General features: G+C 36.8%; 1 protein-coding gene across 4 annotated transcripts; it reads left to right on the forward strand.

Moving 5' to 3' along the window:
* Positions 1-39: 39 nt before the first annotated feature.
* prdm15 (PR domain containing 15) lies at positions 40-17,921 on the forward strand. Of its 4 annotated transcripts, none has more exons than XM_039677226.2 (24): positions 40-158; positions 1,169-1,208; positions 1,347-1,440; positions 2,108-2,261; positions 2,339-2,491; positions 3,140-3,245; positions 3,327-3,575; positions 3,677-3,833; positions 4,727-4,848; positions 4,947-5,041; positions 5,156-5,243; positions 5,928-6,095; positions 6,986-7,080; positions 7,176-7,307; positions 7,530-7,673; positions 8,449-8,612; positions 8,695-8,774; positions 8,919-9,038; positions 10,682-10,813; positions 10,898-10,981; positions 11,849-12,024; positions 13,078-13,155; positions 13,449-13,652; positions 16,297-17,921. In XM_039677226.2, exons 2-24 carry the CDS (start codon positions 1,178-1,180, stop codon positions 16,843-16,845), a joined length of 3,375 nt encoding a protein of 1,124 aa, XP_039533160.2. In that variant the 5' UTR covers positions 40-158; positions 1,169-1,177; the 3' UTR covers positions 16,846-17,921. The 4 variants fall into 4 exon arrangements, with proteins under 4 accessions (XP_039533160.2, XP_039533161.2, XP_088982699.1 ...); XM_039677227.2 differs by having other exon boundaries at positions 3,680-3,833; XM_089126572.1 differs by lacking the exon at positions 40-158 and adding an exon at positions 379-458.
* The last annotated feature ends 101 nt before the right edge of the window (positions 17,922-18,022 follow it).

The following is an 18,022-nucleotide window of genomic DNA, read 5'->3' on the forward strand; positions in this document are numbered from 1 at the left end:
CTGGAATATTGATGAAAATCTTGCGGCGGTCCGTTTGAGGAAAAACTACACTCCCCATAATGCACTTCGCCGGTCTCATTTCCGGTCCTGCGCGGTTTCTGGAGCGGATTGGAACCCGGAGTCAGGATTCACTAAATGTGTAGACGTTTGGAAAACAGGTAATGACTTTAAGCTAAACTTGTGAGGTAGTTATATTCAAACGCATTGAGCGAAATCCCCAAACGGTCCTCATTTAAAGGCGCAGCAGCAATGAAAAGTGTGAGCGAAGCGAGTTTGTTGTGCTTTGCGCTTTCAAACGCTCTAGCTCCAGATGAGAGCTGCGTCTCCATTCCATCCGCCATGCCGATTGTTCTTTGTTACATTTGCATTGCCGAAAGAGAGCGAGCTCAGCCTGAGATCGGAGTTAAAACCCGGCTACAGTTTGAAATCTTCCCAAATCACGGATTCTGTCCGCATCGGTCCGTATTGTACTCTTTCCCCGGCTGCTTACGGGCGTTTCATTCGCGGACAGCTGCCTGTACTGTGTTGATAACGAGCGTCATGCGTTGTGATTGTTGATCTTGGGAACATCAACAAAATTGCATTGTGTAATGGGTTTTGTTGACTGACAGCAATGCAATCAACACAACGTTATGATGGAAAAGTGTTTTGAAACGTTTTTGCATTTAGACCTTAAGGACTTATCATTTCTTAACGTATTATTTCCAATAATTGTCTCCTTATACATATTTAAAATGTTTTTTCCAGATTCATAAAGTTAAATAAAACATATATTAAAAACCCAGTTCATCCCAAATGACCGTTTTTAAAATTCATGTCATTTATATAATGGTAAAAATATATACAAAAAAGCCTTATTTTAAAGGCAGATTTTTTTGGGGGGGAATGTTATAGCATACGTTATTTGACGTATTTTATTATTATTATTATAATATTTGTGGGAAATGGTTTTACATTTTTCCAATATATGTAGTCATCATGAAAACAAAGTTTATATTTCTAAGAACCTGAATGTTTTAAACATGTCGTATGTTAAAATGTAATTTGAAATGGTCTCAGATGTGTTATATATTTATAAATATTTATGTGTGTGTAATTAAGTATCATAAGTACAGCATGCTTTTACAGGTGTTAAAACTAATGTACATATTTGATGCATCATCTTTAGGGTGTCAGAATGGCAGAGCAGACACCAGATGAGTTTATTTGTAAGTGCACAACTATAATCTTACTTGTTTATGAATATGCATGAAACATTATTGTATCCTTATTGCCACTAGTGAGCTTTTTTGCTGTGTCCTTGTTAGTACATGGCATAATATTGCATGTGACTCTTCTTCCTGCAGGGTGTGAGGACTGCGGGCAGTACCATGACTCTGAGTGTCCTGAGCTGGGGCCCGTCGTCACAGTGAAGGACTCATTTGTTTTAAGTCGGGCACGGTGAGCGCACATGGGTGCCTTTTGGATGCTGACCACAATTAGATGGTCATGTGTGATATTGACTGTCTTATGTTTATGATCAGTATATATGCACTGTATGACTTGGTATTTCTTTTAATGGGTAGGTGCTTGAATTTCTTAATGCCTTTGTGACATTTATCACTGAATTGTATTATGACAATAACAGTATATGACAGGGTTTCCCAAAATTTTGTTACATATATTACAACTTTAAATATCATACATTTTGTCTGTACACTATCCTTCAAAAGTTTGGACAATCTCAGTAAGATTGTTTAAGAGAAAATATTTTTTCTTATGATCACCAAGAATGCATTATTTGATCATAAATACAGTTCATATTTTTGCCATTTTAAGGACCTTCTTTTCTTTTTTAATATATATTTTAAGTGTAATTTATTCCTGGGATGGCAAAGGTACATTTTAAGCAGTCTTCAGTGTCACATGATCCTTCAGGAACCATTCTAACATGCTTATTTGCAGCTCAAAAAACATTTAAATATTTTCTATTCACATTTTATATTACTGTATTTTTGTTCATATAAATACAGCTTACTTATGAAATTCTTAAAACGATAAGAAATTCAGAATTTTTGGCTGCATATGAAATTTAAACTTAAGAACATAATTATTGTCCATGTTCCAGGTCATCTTTACCAGACAGCTTGGAGATCAGGTCAGCTGAGGAGGGGAACGAAGGCGTCTTTGTGCTTAGACGGCTGGTTAAAAGGACTCGATTTGGCCCTTTTGAGGCCAAGAGGGTTCCAAGCCTTCAAACTGAGGGTGCATTTCCTTTAAAGGTAAAGAATAGACCATTAATATGCCACTCCTAACCATATGACCTATGCTTAATGTTTTTTTCTATCGTGTATCTTAGATATTTCAGAAGGACGGATCGGTGGTGTGTTTTGACTCGTCCAATGAAGACGACTGTAACTGGATGATGTTGGTTCGGCCTGCCACAGACCACAAACACCAAAATCTGACGGCCTACCAGCAAGATGATGATGTTTACTTCAATACATCACAGGTGCATTGATGCCGTACTGTCACTTCTGTGGTTATATAGTGAAGATAGTTATGCTATCAAATAATGCATGGCTTAGATTGTAAAATAAAATTTATACAAATTGTGGTGTTATATTAAAGGGATAGTTCACTTTAAAATTAAATTGTGGTATGTTTTAGCTTACCTCAAGGGCATCCAAGATGTAGGTGTCTTTGTTTCCGCAGTAGTTTCAATTTTGATATTTTTAGGTCAAACCGTTCTTGTCTGTCAGTCATATAATGGAGGTCTATGGTCACCACCTCAAAGAGCATGCACAGAGAAGTCCAAATTAAACATGATTTAATGACTAGTAAATGTAAGGACACATTGATGGCCTAAGACACGAAACCAGCAGTTTGTATGAGAAAACGAACAGTATTTATATCGTTTTTACCTCTTATGCATGCTCTTTGAGGTGGACCCCATAGACCTCCATTATATGACTGACAGACAAGAACGGTTTGACCTAAAAATATCAAAATTGAAACTACTGTGGAAACAAAGACACCTGCATCTTGGATGCCCTTGAGGTAAGATAAAACATACCAAAAATTAATTTCAAAGTGAACTATCCCTTTAAACTTAAAATGCCAATTTAATCGAATTGTTCTTTCATTTCCTCCATTTCAGGATGTTCTGCCTGGAACAGAATTGAGAGTCTGGTATGGAGCATTTTATGCCAAAAAAATGGATCGGCTTGTTCTTAGGTCACCTGTACTTCTTTCACCTCCAACAGGTATGCATGCTTTAAAGTGCCGTATCTGTGCAGTGTGGAGTACGCATATGCTGGACGTAATTGATCATTTTGCCCCTTCAGAAATGATGTCCAGCAAACCTGGAGTCCCTCCAGTGAAGGGGCCACCGACAGAAACCCTTCCTGTCTCAGAGCAACTGCTCTGCCAAACCCCAGCAGACGCACCTGTCCAGCAGCTTGCAGAGGCGCTACCCCAAAACAACACGGCCAGCGTTGCTCCCGCCCCACCAGAGCCAACCCGAAAACAAGGCAGACCGCGACGGACAAAAGCACAGAAACTTGCGCCGAGTGGATCGGCTCATTCCGGTCAAGGTGAGGTGGGGGTATAAAGGGGTTTGTTCAGTAAAGAGGTTTTTTAAAGCACATTTTGCAGAGAAGTAACAGAAATTGTTTAAAAATGGTTTCCCATTTAGCAGAATCCACTGTTCCTGCATCTGGTGAGCCGCCTCTCAGTACTTTGGCTCCTGATGTTCCCCTTACTGTACTGGATGTCCAAGAGGTCATGGTGGCTGGAGACGGCCCGTCACTCAAAACCTCTCGGGTGACACGCTCCCCCATCTCCTCTGGGAAGTAAGGACAACCTTTACGATTCACTTATGTCACATCCTCTGGGTTTTAAAACACATAAACTACTTGAAAGAAAGAAAGGAAGAAAGAAAGAAAGAAAGAAAGGAAGAAAGAAGACTTCTGTTCAGGAAAGATGCATTAAATTGACCAAAAGTGACAGTGAAGACATTTATAATGTCACAAAAGATTTCTTCTTTAAATAATATATATATTTAATCACATCCGATTAATTTCATCCAAAATAAGTTTGTGTTTACAGAATATATGTGGGTGCACTGTGTATAATTATTTTGTATATGCATAAATACACACACATGCATGTATATTTACGAAAAAAATATTATTTATATACAAAATATTTATATTTTCTATATAATATAAATTAGATATAAATTTATATACATGAAAATATTTCTTAAATATATACAAGCATGTGTGTGTGTATATATATATATATATATACATAATAATTATACACAGTGCACACACATATATTCTGTAAACACAAACTTTTATTTGCGATTAATCGTTTGACAGCCCTAATAACTTTACATTCATTAAAGAATCCTAAAAAAATGTATCATATTTCCTCAAAAATATTAGGCAGATATTATGAGAAATGTTTATTGATTTAATGTTTTAATGATGCTGAAAATTCAGCTTTAAGGAATAAATAACATTTTAAAATATATAAAATAGAAAACAGGAATTTCAATTGTAATAATATTACATATACAATAATATTACAATAATTAAAAAAAAAATTTACTGTATTTTTGCTAAAATGAAATGCGTAAGAAACTTCTTTCAAAAACATGATAAAATCTCACTGACCCCAAACTTTTGAAAAGTAGTATAATCTCACTGGAACAACTCTTGACTTGTTCTTCTGTCAGAGCCGGTATAAGGCGGCGATCTCTGCGGCAGGGTGGAGATCATAAAAGAGTTTACCAGTGCTGTCTCTGCTGTAAGGTGTTTCAGAACAGCAGCAACCTTAACCGACACATCCGTTCCCACGGTAACGCTCCCATCATCCCTGGAAATAACTTATACTGCATAACACCATTGGAGGTTATTAGATGTGCCATATGCTGAATACCTTTGTGTCACTTACAGGTGATAAGTGTTTTAAGTGTGACGAGTGTGACAAGATGTTCAGTCGAAAGGAGAGTCTTAAACAGCATATATCTTACAAACACAGCAAGAATCAGGTATGGCACTTTTTAACCAATAACTTTACGTTTAATGATAGTTAAAAATAGCATGCATTCATTTTACACAAATCTGTGTGTCTTTATATGTTTTATTTGTGTGTGTTTTCTCAGTCTGATATAGAGTATAGGTACAAATGTTCAACCTGTGAGAAATCCTTCCGAGTGGAAAATGCCTTGAGATTTCATAACTGCAGGACAGGTAAAAAAAGGTTTTTAAATTGTAATATTCTTTCATTATAATATGTAAATTTCTGTTTTATATTTATGGGGAGTTATTCCAAAACATTTACACAATTTTTTGCATAAATAATAATAATACTGCTACTACTACTAATAATAATTATTATTAATATTATTATTGATAATAGTAATATGTTTGTGTTTTATGAAAATTAAGTTTGAATATATATCTTTATGATATTGTATTATTGGTCAATTGACTTTTTTTGGGCTGTCTATTTAATTCACTAAAAATATTTTTAGGTTAAGTTAAATTAATAAGGAAATTATGCAATTAATTAAATGAAAAGTTTTAATTTTACGGTAACACTAGAATAATATTCCATTTGTTAACATTAGTTAACATGAACTAAGACACATTTATTAATCTTATATAATGTTAAACTACATCTTTAAGATCAAAAGTTGTATCTGTTAATGCACTGTGAGCTTGGACATTAACATTTTAATTACAGTAACTAACATTAACCAAGGTTAATCAATGCTGTAAAAATAATTAGTTAATGCATTTTTTTTTTGCATGATTTGTAATAAAACACGCCTTTAGAAAATGTATTTTACAAATGTATCGTACAAACGAACGCAATATGCATTTGACCGCATGCACAAAATCTATTTTATATGTGTTTTCCTCTTGTTGCAGATGACAAAACGTTCCAGTGTGAGATATGTTCTAGGTTTTTCTCCACTAACAGTAATTTGTCCAAGCACAAGAAGAAGCACGGAGAGAAACTGTATGCGTGTGAGATCTGCAATAAGATGTTCTACCGCAAAGATGTCATGCAGGACCACCAGAGGCGGCATGTTGTTGGTGAGTTATGAACGTTTCTGCTTCAAATAAAACAAGAAAATACTCTGTGCCCATGTAGAATACTCATATAAAGTCATTTTGAAAGTAAAGTCTGTTAAATGAACACAATCTGCTATACTTGAGTTCTCTGTTTCTAGGCCTCATTAAAGGGATAGTTCATTTTGAAATTAATTTTTGATATGTTTTAGCTTACCTCAAGGGCATCCAAGATGTAGGTGTCTTTGTTTTCGCAGGATTTTCAATTTTGATATTTTTAGGTCAAACCGTACTTGTCTGTCAGTCATATAATGGAGGTCTATGGTCACCACCTCAAAGAGCATGCACAGAGAAGTCCTAATTAAACATGATTTAATGACTCGTAAATGTAAGTACACATTGATGGCCTAAGACATGAAACGAGCGGTTTGTGTGAGAAAAAAACAGTATTTATATAGTTTGTACCTCTTGTAACCACAGCCACAAAGCGCCCGCGCCCTCAGAGTACTTGGACATGACTGTGGTTACAAGATGTAAAAACGATATAAATACTGTTCGTTTTCTCACACAAACTGCACGTTTTGTGTCTTAGGCCATCAATGTGTACTTACATTTATGAGTCATTAAATCATGTTTAATTTGGACTTCACTGTGCATGCTCTTTGAGGTGGTGACCATAGACCTCCATTATATGACTGACAGACAAGAACGGTTTGACCTAAAAATATCAAAATTAAAACTACTGTGGAAACATCATCTTGGATGCCCTTGAGGTAAGCTAAAACAGACCAAAAATTAATTTCAAAGTGAACTATCCCTTTAACTTTCTTTGGCCTTCTCTGTAGGTAAAGATCATCAATCATTATGTCACTTGCTCTGTATGTGCACCAATGGCACCCATTGCTTTTCCACAGGTCCGAAAAACATGAAACGAGAGGAACTTGAAGCGAACGGGGAGGAGGGAAGCAAATACAGAAAGGAGCCTTCAGCGTGTCCCATTTGTGGAAAGGTGGTGTTCCTAGACCAAGGACACCATAGTTATTGTTGATATCAGATCTGTGTAGCATTGAATAAATAAATAAAATAAATAACTTTTTATTCAAGGTGTTTTCCTGTCGAAGTAACATGAACAAACACTTACTAACCCACGGGGACAAGAAATACACCTGTGAGATCTGTGGCCGCAGGTTCTTCCGTGTGGACGTCCTGAGAGATCACATACATGTGCACTTTAAGGTGAGGAATAGTGACATGCAAAACTATCTTTTCATTATCAAGTATTTGGTGAGTTGACCAGTTGATTAGTCAGGCTGAAGGAAGTGCTGAAAAAAATATTGTCCATTAAAACATTTTTGTTAAGGGGCATTTAAATGCTTAAAGCATCGTTTTGAAGAGTTAGTTAGCTAGTTGAGCATAATGCGGTGTACTCTAATTGAAGTCCAAAACCACCTCTTTCAGGACATCGCCTTAATGGATGAGCAGGAAAGAGAGGACTTCATTAAAAAGATTGGCATCTCTATGGAGGAGAGTGACGACAGTTCTGATGATGAAGATGAGAAGAACGATCCTGAACATCACAAATACAGCTGCAAGAAATGTCAGGTAAAGTAGGAGCTAATGTCATAATTGATTGAATATGGTGTCTCTTCTGATGTGTCTCGAAATTTTCAGCCTTTTGACTTTTTTTTTAATGTATAATATATATGCACTCACCAGCTGGTTGGGTTGGAGCTCCTTTTGCCTTCAGAACTGCCTTAATTCTTTATGGCATAGATTCAACTAAGATGCTGGAAAAACTCTTTAGAGATATTGTTCCCTATTGACATGATAGCATCACCAGTTACGGCAGATTTGTCACTTGCACATATATATGCAAATGCACATCCCAAAGGTGCTCTATTGGATTGAGATCTGGTGAGTATGGAGGCATTTTGAGTGTAGTAAACTCATTGTCATGTTCAAGAAACCAGTTTGGGATGATGTGAGCTTTGTGCACGTGAGGTCATAAAGGGATGGACATGATCAGAAACAATGCTCAGGTATAGGCTGTGGTGTTTAAACGATGCTCAGTTGTACTAAGGGGCCAAAAGTGTGCCGAGAAAACATCCCCCACACCATTACACCACTACCACCAGCCTGAACCATTGATACAAGGCAGGATGGATCCATGCTTTCATTTTGTTAATGCCAAATTCTGACCCTACCGTATGAATGTTGCAGCTGAAATTGAGACTTTTTTTTTTTTTTGTATAAAAAGTACATTAAAAATCATGTGATTTCCATGATGTTGCTTAATCTTATATTCCCAGCAAAATAGTTTATTAATTTATCATGAACATTCATTCTCTCTCCACCACTTTTCAACTACCTTCATCAGGTGACATTCGCCAAGGGTCGTGACTACTTGAAACACATAATGGAGATGCATAAGGAAAAAGGTTACAACTGCACAATGTGCAACCGCCGTTTTGCTCTGAAGGCCACGTACAACGCTCACCTGGTCATCCACCGAGACCACCTGCCCGATCCTGCCGTGCAGAAGTAAGACAGAGATTGCATTTCAAATATTTGCTTCTTCACAAGGCTTTTGCTGGAAAGTTAAATGTCATTCCTTTCTTCACAGATACATTCATCCGTGTGACATGTGCGGACGGATCTTCAACAGCATCGGCAACCTGGAGAGGCACAAAATCATCCACACGGGTGAGTCTACAAGTATAGCACACAGGTAGAATAATAGATATTATGCTCTAAGCTGAACAATTTCTTTGATTTTTAAAGTATTTAATCACTTACGTTTTATAGACAAGGCTTAATTAAAAGTGATAAACCCTCTGGCCGCTGCAGGAGTGAAAAGCCATGGCTGTGATCAGTGTGGAAAGTCCTTCGCTAGGAAAGACATGCTAAAGGAACATCTGAGAGTCCATGATAACGTCAGAGACTTCCTGTGTGCAGAGTGTGGGAAAGGTGCGGACACTCATCTCCTCTCCATCCCATAATACACCTTGCAGAGAAGTACACACGTTTTGGGATATACTACGATCTGTCACTTAGTTATGTGCATCCCGTCACCTTTTAAACTGCCCTGCCAATCATCTTGTCACTGTTAAAATCCTCCACATTTCATTTATATCGTTTTGGAGAGAAATGTAGTAGCACGTTGATCTGCCAGTCATGGGTCTTTCATGCGGAGAACTCTCCTCATGTGTTTACAATTTGCATAATGATGCATTCAAAAGTTAATAACCAAACGTATCTGTACAAAAGTTTACAATGCTGTTGCATATGAAATTTAATGCGGATACCAGTGAAAAAATATATATTCGTCATGTTAGATACTGATAATAAACAGTGTTGCCACAGTTACTTTAAAAAGTAACTTACAGATTACTTGATTTAAAAAGTAACGTAGTTACTTAACAGATTACTTGATTTAAAAAGTAACTCAGTTACTTTACAGATCATTTAAAAGTAACTTTGTTACTTTACAGATTACTTGATTTTAAAAGTAACTTAGTTGCTTTACAGATTACTTGATTTAAAAAGTAACTTACAGATTACTTGATTTTAAAAGTTTACTTGATTTTAAAAGTAACTTAGTTGCTTTACAGATTACTTGATTTAAAAAGTAACTTACAGATTACTTAATTTTAAAAGTAACTTAGTTGCTTTACAGATTACTTGATTTAAAAAGTAACTTATAGATTACTTGATTTTAAAAGTAACTTAGTTGCTTTACAGATTACTTGATTTAAAAAGTAACTTACAGATTACTTGATTTAAAAAGTAACTTACAGATTACTTGATTTTAAAAGTAACTTAGTTGCTTTACAGATTACTTGATTTAAAAAGTAACTTACAGATTACTTGATTTAAAAAGTAACTTAGTTACTTTACAGATTACTTGATTTTAAAAGTAACTTCGTTTAAAAGCTTAGTTACTTTACAGATTACTTGATTTTAAAAGTAACCAAGTTAGATTACAAGTTACTTTATTAGTTACATTCAGCAGCTGCTGAAACACCCCTTTTTAACAAAATAAAAACTATTTCCTGAAAAAATACATGTTTTTCAGACAGTCTTTCTTGGCTTCACTTAACATATATGTTTTTTTATAAAAAACGATGCTGACTCGTGCTGACTAATCTTCATTAGTAATTCACACAGTAACTTGGATAAGTAACTTTAATCTGATTACTGGTTTGGAAACAGTAACGCATTAGATTACTCATTACTGTTTTACGCATAGCACGTTTCCGGCATCATGGATAATAAATCACTCAAACCCCTTTATCTAAACTTCTCTTCTTAGCATCTGGACTCGCACGTCCGGCATGTTTGTAGTTTTTTAACATTTTTTATTGGTGTTTGTAGTTCTACTCATCCATAGCCGTTAGAGTTTGCACAGATCTGCACTTCGGATTCTAACCGGGAAAAGTAGACAATCTTGTATCTTTGGAATACTCATTTCAACACTACGATTTGGGACACACTAATTCTGATTACTCTGAATTTTGATTACCAGTAAGGATGGATGGTATGCGAATTGGGACGCAGCATGTAGCTCAATTTGAACTGAATGAGTACATAAATGCATCTGTGTTTTCCAGGCATGAAGACAAAACATGCTCTACGGCATCATATGAAACTGCACAAGGGAATTAAAGAATATGAATGTAAAGAGTGTAACCGCAAATTTGCCCAGAAAGTCAACATGCTGAAGCATTACAAAAGACACACAGGTGAGGATCACATCATACTGTAATGTTACATTTGATACATATTACAAAAAAATGTATTCAAAATATAATAATGTATTCCATCAGGCACAAAGGACTTCATGTGTGAGCTGTGCGGGAAGACATTCAGTGAGAGAAACACAATGGAAACGCACAAGCTTATTCATACAGGTACAGTTCACTGAAATATTACACAGAGTTTGGTTTAAAGGGTTAGTTCACCCAAAAATGAAAATTCTGTCAGTATTTACTCACCCTCATGTTGTTCCAACCCCGTAAGACCTTCGTTCATCTTCGGAACACAAATTAAGATATTTAGGATATTAAAATCGCTCCTGCATACAGTCCATAGGCTTCTTGAGGGACTGGCTCTTGCTGTCCTCGAAAAATAATTGAAGACATCGTTAAAATAGTCCAAGTGACTACAGGGGCTCAATCTTAAGTTTATCAAACGACGAGAACACTTTTGTGCGCAAAAAAACAACAAAAATAACGACTTTATTTCAACTATTCACTTCCTTCTCCATAAGCCTATAGTCCGTTAACGTAGTGTGATTGCGTAGAGCTACGTCACACGTAGGCTCACTATTGGCCGACGCTGGTCATGTGTGTGTGATGCGTGTGACGTACAATAACAGAAGCTTACGCTATTAAACTAGTTACCTGACTCGCGCAGAGGGAGAAATAAACCAATAGTTGAAATAAAGTCGTTATTTTTGTTGTTTTTTTTGCGCACAAAAGTGTTCTCGTCGTTTGATAAACTTAAGATTGAGCCCCTGTAGTCACTTGGACTATTTTAACGATGTCTTTTATGACTTTTCGGGGACGGCAAGAGCCAGTCCCTCAAGAAGCCTATGGACTGTATGCAGGAGCGATCTTAATATCTTAAATATATTAATTTGTGTTCCGAAGATGAACGAAGGTCTTACGGGGTTGGAACAACATGAGGGTGAGTAAATACTGACAGAATTTTCATTTTTGGGTGAACTAACCCTTTAATTACACAAATATTTACTCTCATCTGTCTCGTTTTTGCAGTTGGGAAGACGTTTTCTTGCGCCGTCTGTGACAAGAAGTATGTGACGCAGTATATGCTGCAGAAACACATGCAGTTGACCCACGAGAAGGTGGAGGCTCAGAGCTGTCACCTGTGCGGCACCAAAGTCTCCACACGTGCCTCCATGAACCGCCACATGCGCCGCAAACACCCCGAGGTGAGAAACAACCACACACCTCCGGGGTTAATGACATTTTTCTTTTGATATTTTCAATGATAATTAAGACGAGATGAGTGACGAAAATGACAAATAATGATAATTAACTTAAAACACGATATGTAATATGACTTGAAAAAAGATATTATATGAAATTAAAGATATGACAGAAGAAATATGTTGACAAATACATTTCTTTATACATTTTACACATTTAAATTACAACCTCAAATCAAGAAACGTTGGGACATTTTAAATGCCATAGAATCTGTGATTTGTTAATTCTGCAATTAAGCTGTTCAGTGAAAACATTGGGGAATCTTTTCTTTGCACTTTTGTCAGTGAAATAAAGTTGAAAGAGAATAAACTCTATTTTTCAAATCAAATTTATTCCATTTTACAAAATGTCCCAACTTTTCTTGATTTGGGGTTGTAAATAATTGTTTAAATAAATAAACTATACGTTTTTAAAATTGTAAATTTTTCAAAATAACTAAGTTTTCCATAAATAAATATTGTTTTTGTTGAGTAAATTACATGCTGTGTTAGAGTAAATTGGACGAAAATATAATTGACAAATTCATGAAAGTAAAAAATGAAATCCCAAAATAGTGAATAATTTTAAAAGACAATTTCATTTCATATTTACAGAGCCACGCACATGACATCCAGACAAACAATAATAATATTGTGGCCACAAATTAAGATTTAATTCCACAGCTTATTAATTTGTTCCTTTGTTATAATAAAACGTGGCCACATTGAACTAATTTGCTCCCTCGTTTTGATTTAACTAAGTTTTACACCGTGGCAATGATTTACTAAACCGAGGGATCAAATTAGTATATTGTGTGCATGATTTACTTAAAATGAGGGGAACTATTTAGTAAAACGTCCTGACGCAACTAATTATTTACTGCTATACTAGTATTGTGGCCGTGATATACATACTTTTTGTCCGCATGTCATGTGCGGGGCTCATTTTTTGATCACACCTTTAAAATGTTTGAGCTTATGGAAAGTCATATGTCTAAGCTTCACATGATCTTTCAGATTGTGACCGTACGATTGGGTGACTTTGATCTTCAAGAACCGTCAACAGTCGACGCCTCTACCATTAGTATTACACAGGTTTGTCTTTTAACAACCTGTATTGCATGATGAAAGACAGAGAATGAAAATTGAAGGTGGATAGGGTACTTTTTTGTTATATTGTTGATATTTCTAATGCCTTTAATAGATAGGATGGCGTAGATGAGACAGGAAGCAATGGGGTGGAGAGAGAGAGGGGAACCTCTGATCGCCTGAAGCACATCTGCGCCATATGTCGGAGCGCTGTCCACAAGGCTATTGACTTTAGAGACATTTCATTGTTTTTTTTTTTCATTATTTGGTTTCTGTTTGTTGTTCTCTCTGTTATTCAGCCCTCTCTGACGCTGGAGAAAGGCTCTCTCACTGTGGAGAAAGTCTCCAGGAACACCAATCCCTCCAAGAAGAGGGCAAAATTCCTGCCTCACGAGTCTGAGCTGTCTGATTCAGACGAGTACGCCGACTTCACCAGCAGAACCACCGAGTTCTCCAACACCGTGGGAGATGAAACCAACTCTGCTGTGCAGAGCATTCAGCAGGTTTGTTCCGTCAGAAATGATCTCTTAGCATTTCGCCCATTAAAGTCAACATGAACACAAAATTGAGCATATATATATGCACACTACCTTCAAAGTTTGGGGTCAGTAAGATTTTTTTAAATGAAATTAAACACTAAAGACATTTATAATGTTACAAAATATTGGTATTTTAAATAAATGCTGTTCTTTTGAACTTTCTAATCGTCAAAAAATCCTGAAAGAAAATGCTGCAAATTCAGCTTTGCCATCACAGGAATAAATTAAATGTATTCAAATTGTAAAAAATATTTCTCAATATTCCTGTTCTTACTGTATTTTTGATCAAATAATTGCAGCCTTTACCAACCTCCAACTTTTGAACAGTAGTGTAGCTGAAAAATAAACACTAATATCAATTATTTAAAACTCTAAAAGTGAATTTAGGCTATCGCTACATTATAATGTACATTTATAATGTATATAATGTACTTAGATTACATTTAAATGTGTTATTAAATTATTAGTGTATTTAAAGATCAATTACATGTGAGTTTGACACGAAAGTAAAGGTTATATAAATGTCAAAATAGAGAAAATGAGCGTTGCCAAATATCCAATATCAACCAATACTGATAGATTTAAAAGCTCTAACAGTGTCTGATAACCAAGATGGTACTAAAATGTAGGGTACAGTATCCATTTCATTTTCCCAAATCGTCGAACTGCACCGTCTTGTATTTGAGACAGGCGTCTATATGAGACCGGCCTTTATAATTTAGTGTTCAGATGTTCATTGAGTGTAGGTCTCTAATCTCTAAAAATATCCAAATGCTCCTCGTGAAACGACCTTTTAGGGTACTGTCGTGTCTATACGCCTTATTCACGGCAGCGCCATCTTTGATTTTTTATGAGAATGAAAGCGAGGCTGTGAGGGATAGACTTGCATCTCTTCAATGGGCTGTAGGCTACTGTTATTTAATGTGTTTTCGGATTGTTCTGCTCATGAAACACTGGAAAAGAAATGCCAGTTGACAAAAAACTCCCGACATTGTAAGCTGTGGAAAATTGTAAGTAATCTAGCCGCTTTATTCAGCTTTTTTACAGCTGATGCCATTGGAAACACGGTAAGTCTATATCTCACAGCCTCACTTTCATACCTATCATGGCGCTGCTCTGAATAAGGTCTATAGAGAGCCGAAGTTATGACATCACAACTCGGAAGCTGGCGGCGCATGGGTTCCCTCGATCGAAAAGCTATGCATTTTCCCCATAGACTTTTGGAAAATCCCCAAAAAATAAGATCTGTGTTCAAAAAAGAGTTACTTAAACTTAAACCCTTACACGTTTTGCCTATCAAGATAATCTTTACAAGTTAATCCAAAATGTATACATTTTGAAGCCTATAGACGAATCCGGCGAAACTACCGGAAGTAAGCGGGCGCCATTACTGAGCTGTTGCTGGGTAGCGTTGCGCCATTGCCTTCTATTGTTTTAGTTGCAACTTGCGTCCACTGGAATAAACAGCCCGCGATTTACGACTGTCACTAACGTTACAACGTTAGCCCTTGTATAATGTCGAGTGGGTAAACAGTTTCTGTTATAAATTGTTTCAATGGTGGCAGTAAAATTTCAATTTTGAAGAGAAAACATTGTTAATACCCCGGGTCGACTGCCCCTGTCTGGTGCCGTACGGTTTACACAGATTTCCTGGGCGAGTACAAGACGCGGACATTCGCGTATAATAACAATTATTTAATGACATAAGGAAAAAAATATAATAAATGTGTGATATAGTGATCAGCAGATCTCCTCTCTTGTTATTTTTTCTATTCAATTAACATGCTATGGTCATTAAATGGCTTTCCTGAGCTGAATGTAAAGTTATGTGACATAATTGTTCTCCTGCTGTTATATTGACCTCTTTCCATGGTTTAAAAACACTAATTGGTCGATATTGTGTATACTTTCTAGCTGTAACGTTACCTTACCCATGCCCGTTGCTATGTAAAAATGAGATAAATAATGGACACAAATGAAAAACATGAAATTGTTTATTTGATGTCATTTATTTATTTATTGTTGCCAAATGGACAGATCTTTTTTTAGTTTCCTCGGTAGCAAACGTTAGCCTTGCTAGCTTGCCAAGCTATTTTCATAAATAATCTGTAAGATCGTTTGTACCTTCATCTGTGACTGGAGGCCAATGTCTAACATCATCAACCCAACAAGTCTGCCTGGCTGTAGCTGTCATCAAGGGTGCGTTATCACCTTATCTCCGAGGTTTGTTTACATACCGGTGCATATGTCTATGCCGGTGTAACAGCTCAGTAATGGCGTCGCCACAAGATGGCAGCCTACACAAGACCGCTCGTCGGATTCGTCTATATAAAGTTTAAAAAACCACAAGCAGACACAAAAAAGTTTAAAAAAAACACAAGTGTGTTTTATGTCATAGATCAAAACGTGAAAATATTTCGAGGCTTTGTTTACCACTGACCTTATTTGAGGCGATTTAGCAAAAACCCATTCAAAAATTGCGTCTGTTTGGGACTTGGCTATTATTTGAAGTTTTACGGTATTTCAATTTGGTTGTGCATTTGAGTTTTTAGATGTTGCTTCATTTAATTATATTGAATAATCTCCTCCGTCAAATGTACACACGCAGGTGGTAGTGTTGGCTGACCCCAGCGCCCCTCCAGCCCCCTCCAGCTCGGTCAGTTTAACCAACATCACTGTGACTCCCATCACCACACCCGCTCCCGCCCAGTTCAGCAACCTCCAGCCTGTCGCCGTCAGCCACCTCGCTCCGAGCGATCGGTCCCTCACCCTGGACAGCTCCATCCTCACCGTGACCTTCGATACGGTCAGCGGTTCAGCCATGCTGCACAACCGTCCAGCGGATCTCCAGTCAGAGGCGGTGGGATCCACGGGGGCCGCGGCTCCGCAATCAGTGGCGCATTTCATCAACCTCACCACCTTCGTCAACCCCATCTCCCACCAGCTGGAACAGCCCGCTTTAACCTGGAGGCCCGTCGCGCCGGCCGACGGAGATCATGGCACCACCATAAATGACACCCAGACGGATGTTCAGTCCGCTCAGGCACCGTCAGGACAGACACAACCACTGCCAGAACAAAGGCATCAGATTCAGCCGCAAGTCACAGGACCTCCTCAACAGCAGAGCACAGCAGCACCGCAGATGTTCAGCTACTGAGAAATCCAGTGTAGGATGTAATTTATAGCTACGGTCCCTTTTCAAGATTCGCACCAATATTTGTTATTAAAGGAGTAGTTCACTTTTGAAAAAACTTTTGCTGATAATTTACTCACCCCCATGTCAGCCAAGATGTCCACGTCTTTCTTTCTTCAGTCGAAAAGAAATTAAAGTTTTTGATGAAAACATTCCCACATTTTGAAAGACAGTTTCAGTACAAACTGCAAACTGTTCAAAGGGCTTTAAACGATTCCAGACGATGAATAAGGGTCTTATCAAGCGAAACGATCGCTCGTTTAATAAATAAAAAAACAAAAGTTTAAGTTTAATAAGCTCAAATGCTCGCCTTGCTCTGTTCTGTGACGCATGTTTGTAGTTTGAACTCGTTCATCAAAATGAATGAATCTTTTTCATTTGGTTCATTCAACGAACGAATTGACTCGGAAAAGGATTCGTTCATTTTTATGAACGAGTTTGAACAGGAGAGTCACATAGAAGGCGAGGCCATTTGAGCCTATAAAACAAACTTTTTTTAAAAAAAAAGAGCGATCATTTTGACCCTTATTCGTCGTCTGGAATCGTTTAAAGCCCTTTGAACAGTTTGCAGTTTGCACTGAAAGTGTCTTTTTGACCTTGAACAGTTTGGTTCCCACTGAAGTGCATTATATGGAGAAAAATGCTGGAATGTTTTCATCAAAAACCTTTTCGACTGAAGAAAGAATGACATGGACATCTTGGATGACATCGGGGGTGAGTAAATTATCAGCAGTTTTTTTCAACCAATTAATTAAGATGCTGAAGATTATTATTATTTTTCTTATGAATGCATGAAACGTCTGGTGATGATTTAAGAAAAAGCGAGGAACTTAGTTTTTTTAAATGATAACTAAAATTATATTTGTTGTTTGATGTCATTCTGTAGCACCTGTGGAGTAATGATGTCAAACACAATGAATCTATAGAAATGCAATACATGGATATAGTGTATTGTGAGTGCTAACTGGAAATATTTTCTATTTTTTCTTTCCTTTTTTAGGAATAATGAATTGTCCTAATAAATGCATGTATGGACTTGTCTCAAATGTGTGAATATCCACCAATGACTTTAAATTAAAAAATCTCTAATATCGTCCGATAACAGATAGCAGTATGTAGTGTATAGCTAAAATCAAATCAT

Source organism: Pimephales promelas, chromosome 23 (assembly GCF_988280905.1).
Source record: "Pimephales promelas chromosome 23, fPimPro1.hap1.1, whole genome shotgun sequence".
In the NCBI taxonomy this organism is placed as follows: domain Eukaryota; kingdom Metazoa; phylum Chordata; class Actinopteri; order Cypriniformes; family Leuciscidae; genus Pimephales; species Pimephales promelas.

Excerpts from the sequence above, each read along its gene's own strand:
- prdm15 (XM_039677226.2), top strand. The coding sequence starts at position 1,178 with ATGGCAGAGCAGACACCAGATGAGTTTATTT. Across the intron at positions 3,246-3,326 it reads ACTTCTTTCACCTCCAACAG|AAATGATGTCCAGCAAACCT; the intron begins GTATGCATGCTT and ends TTGCCCCTTCAG. Across the intron at positions 7,674-8,448 it reads ACAGCTGCAAGAAATGTCAG|GTGACATTCGCCAAGGGTCG; the intron begins GTAAAGTAGGAG and ends TACCTTCATCAG.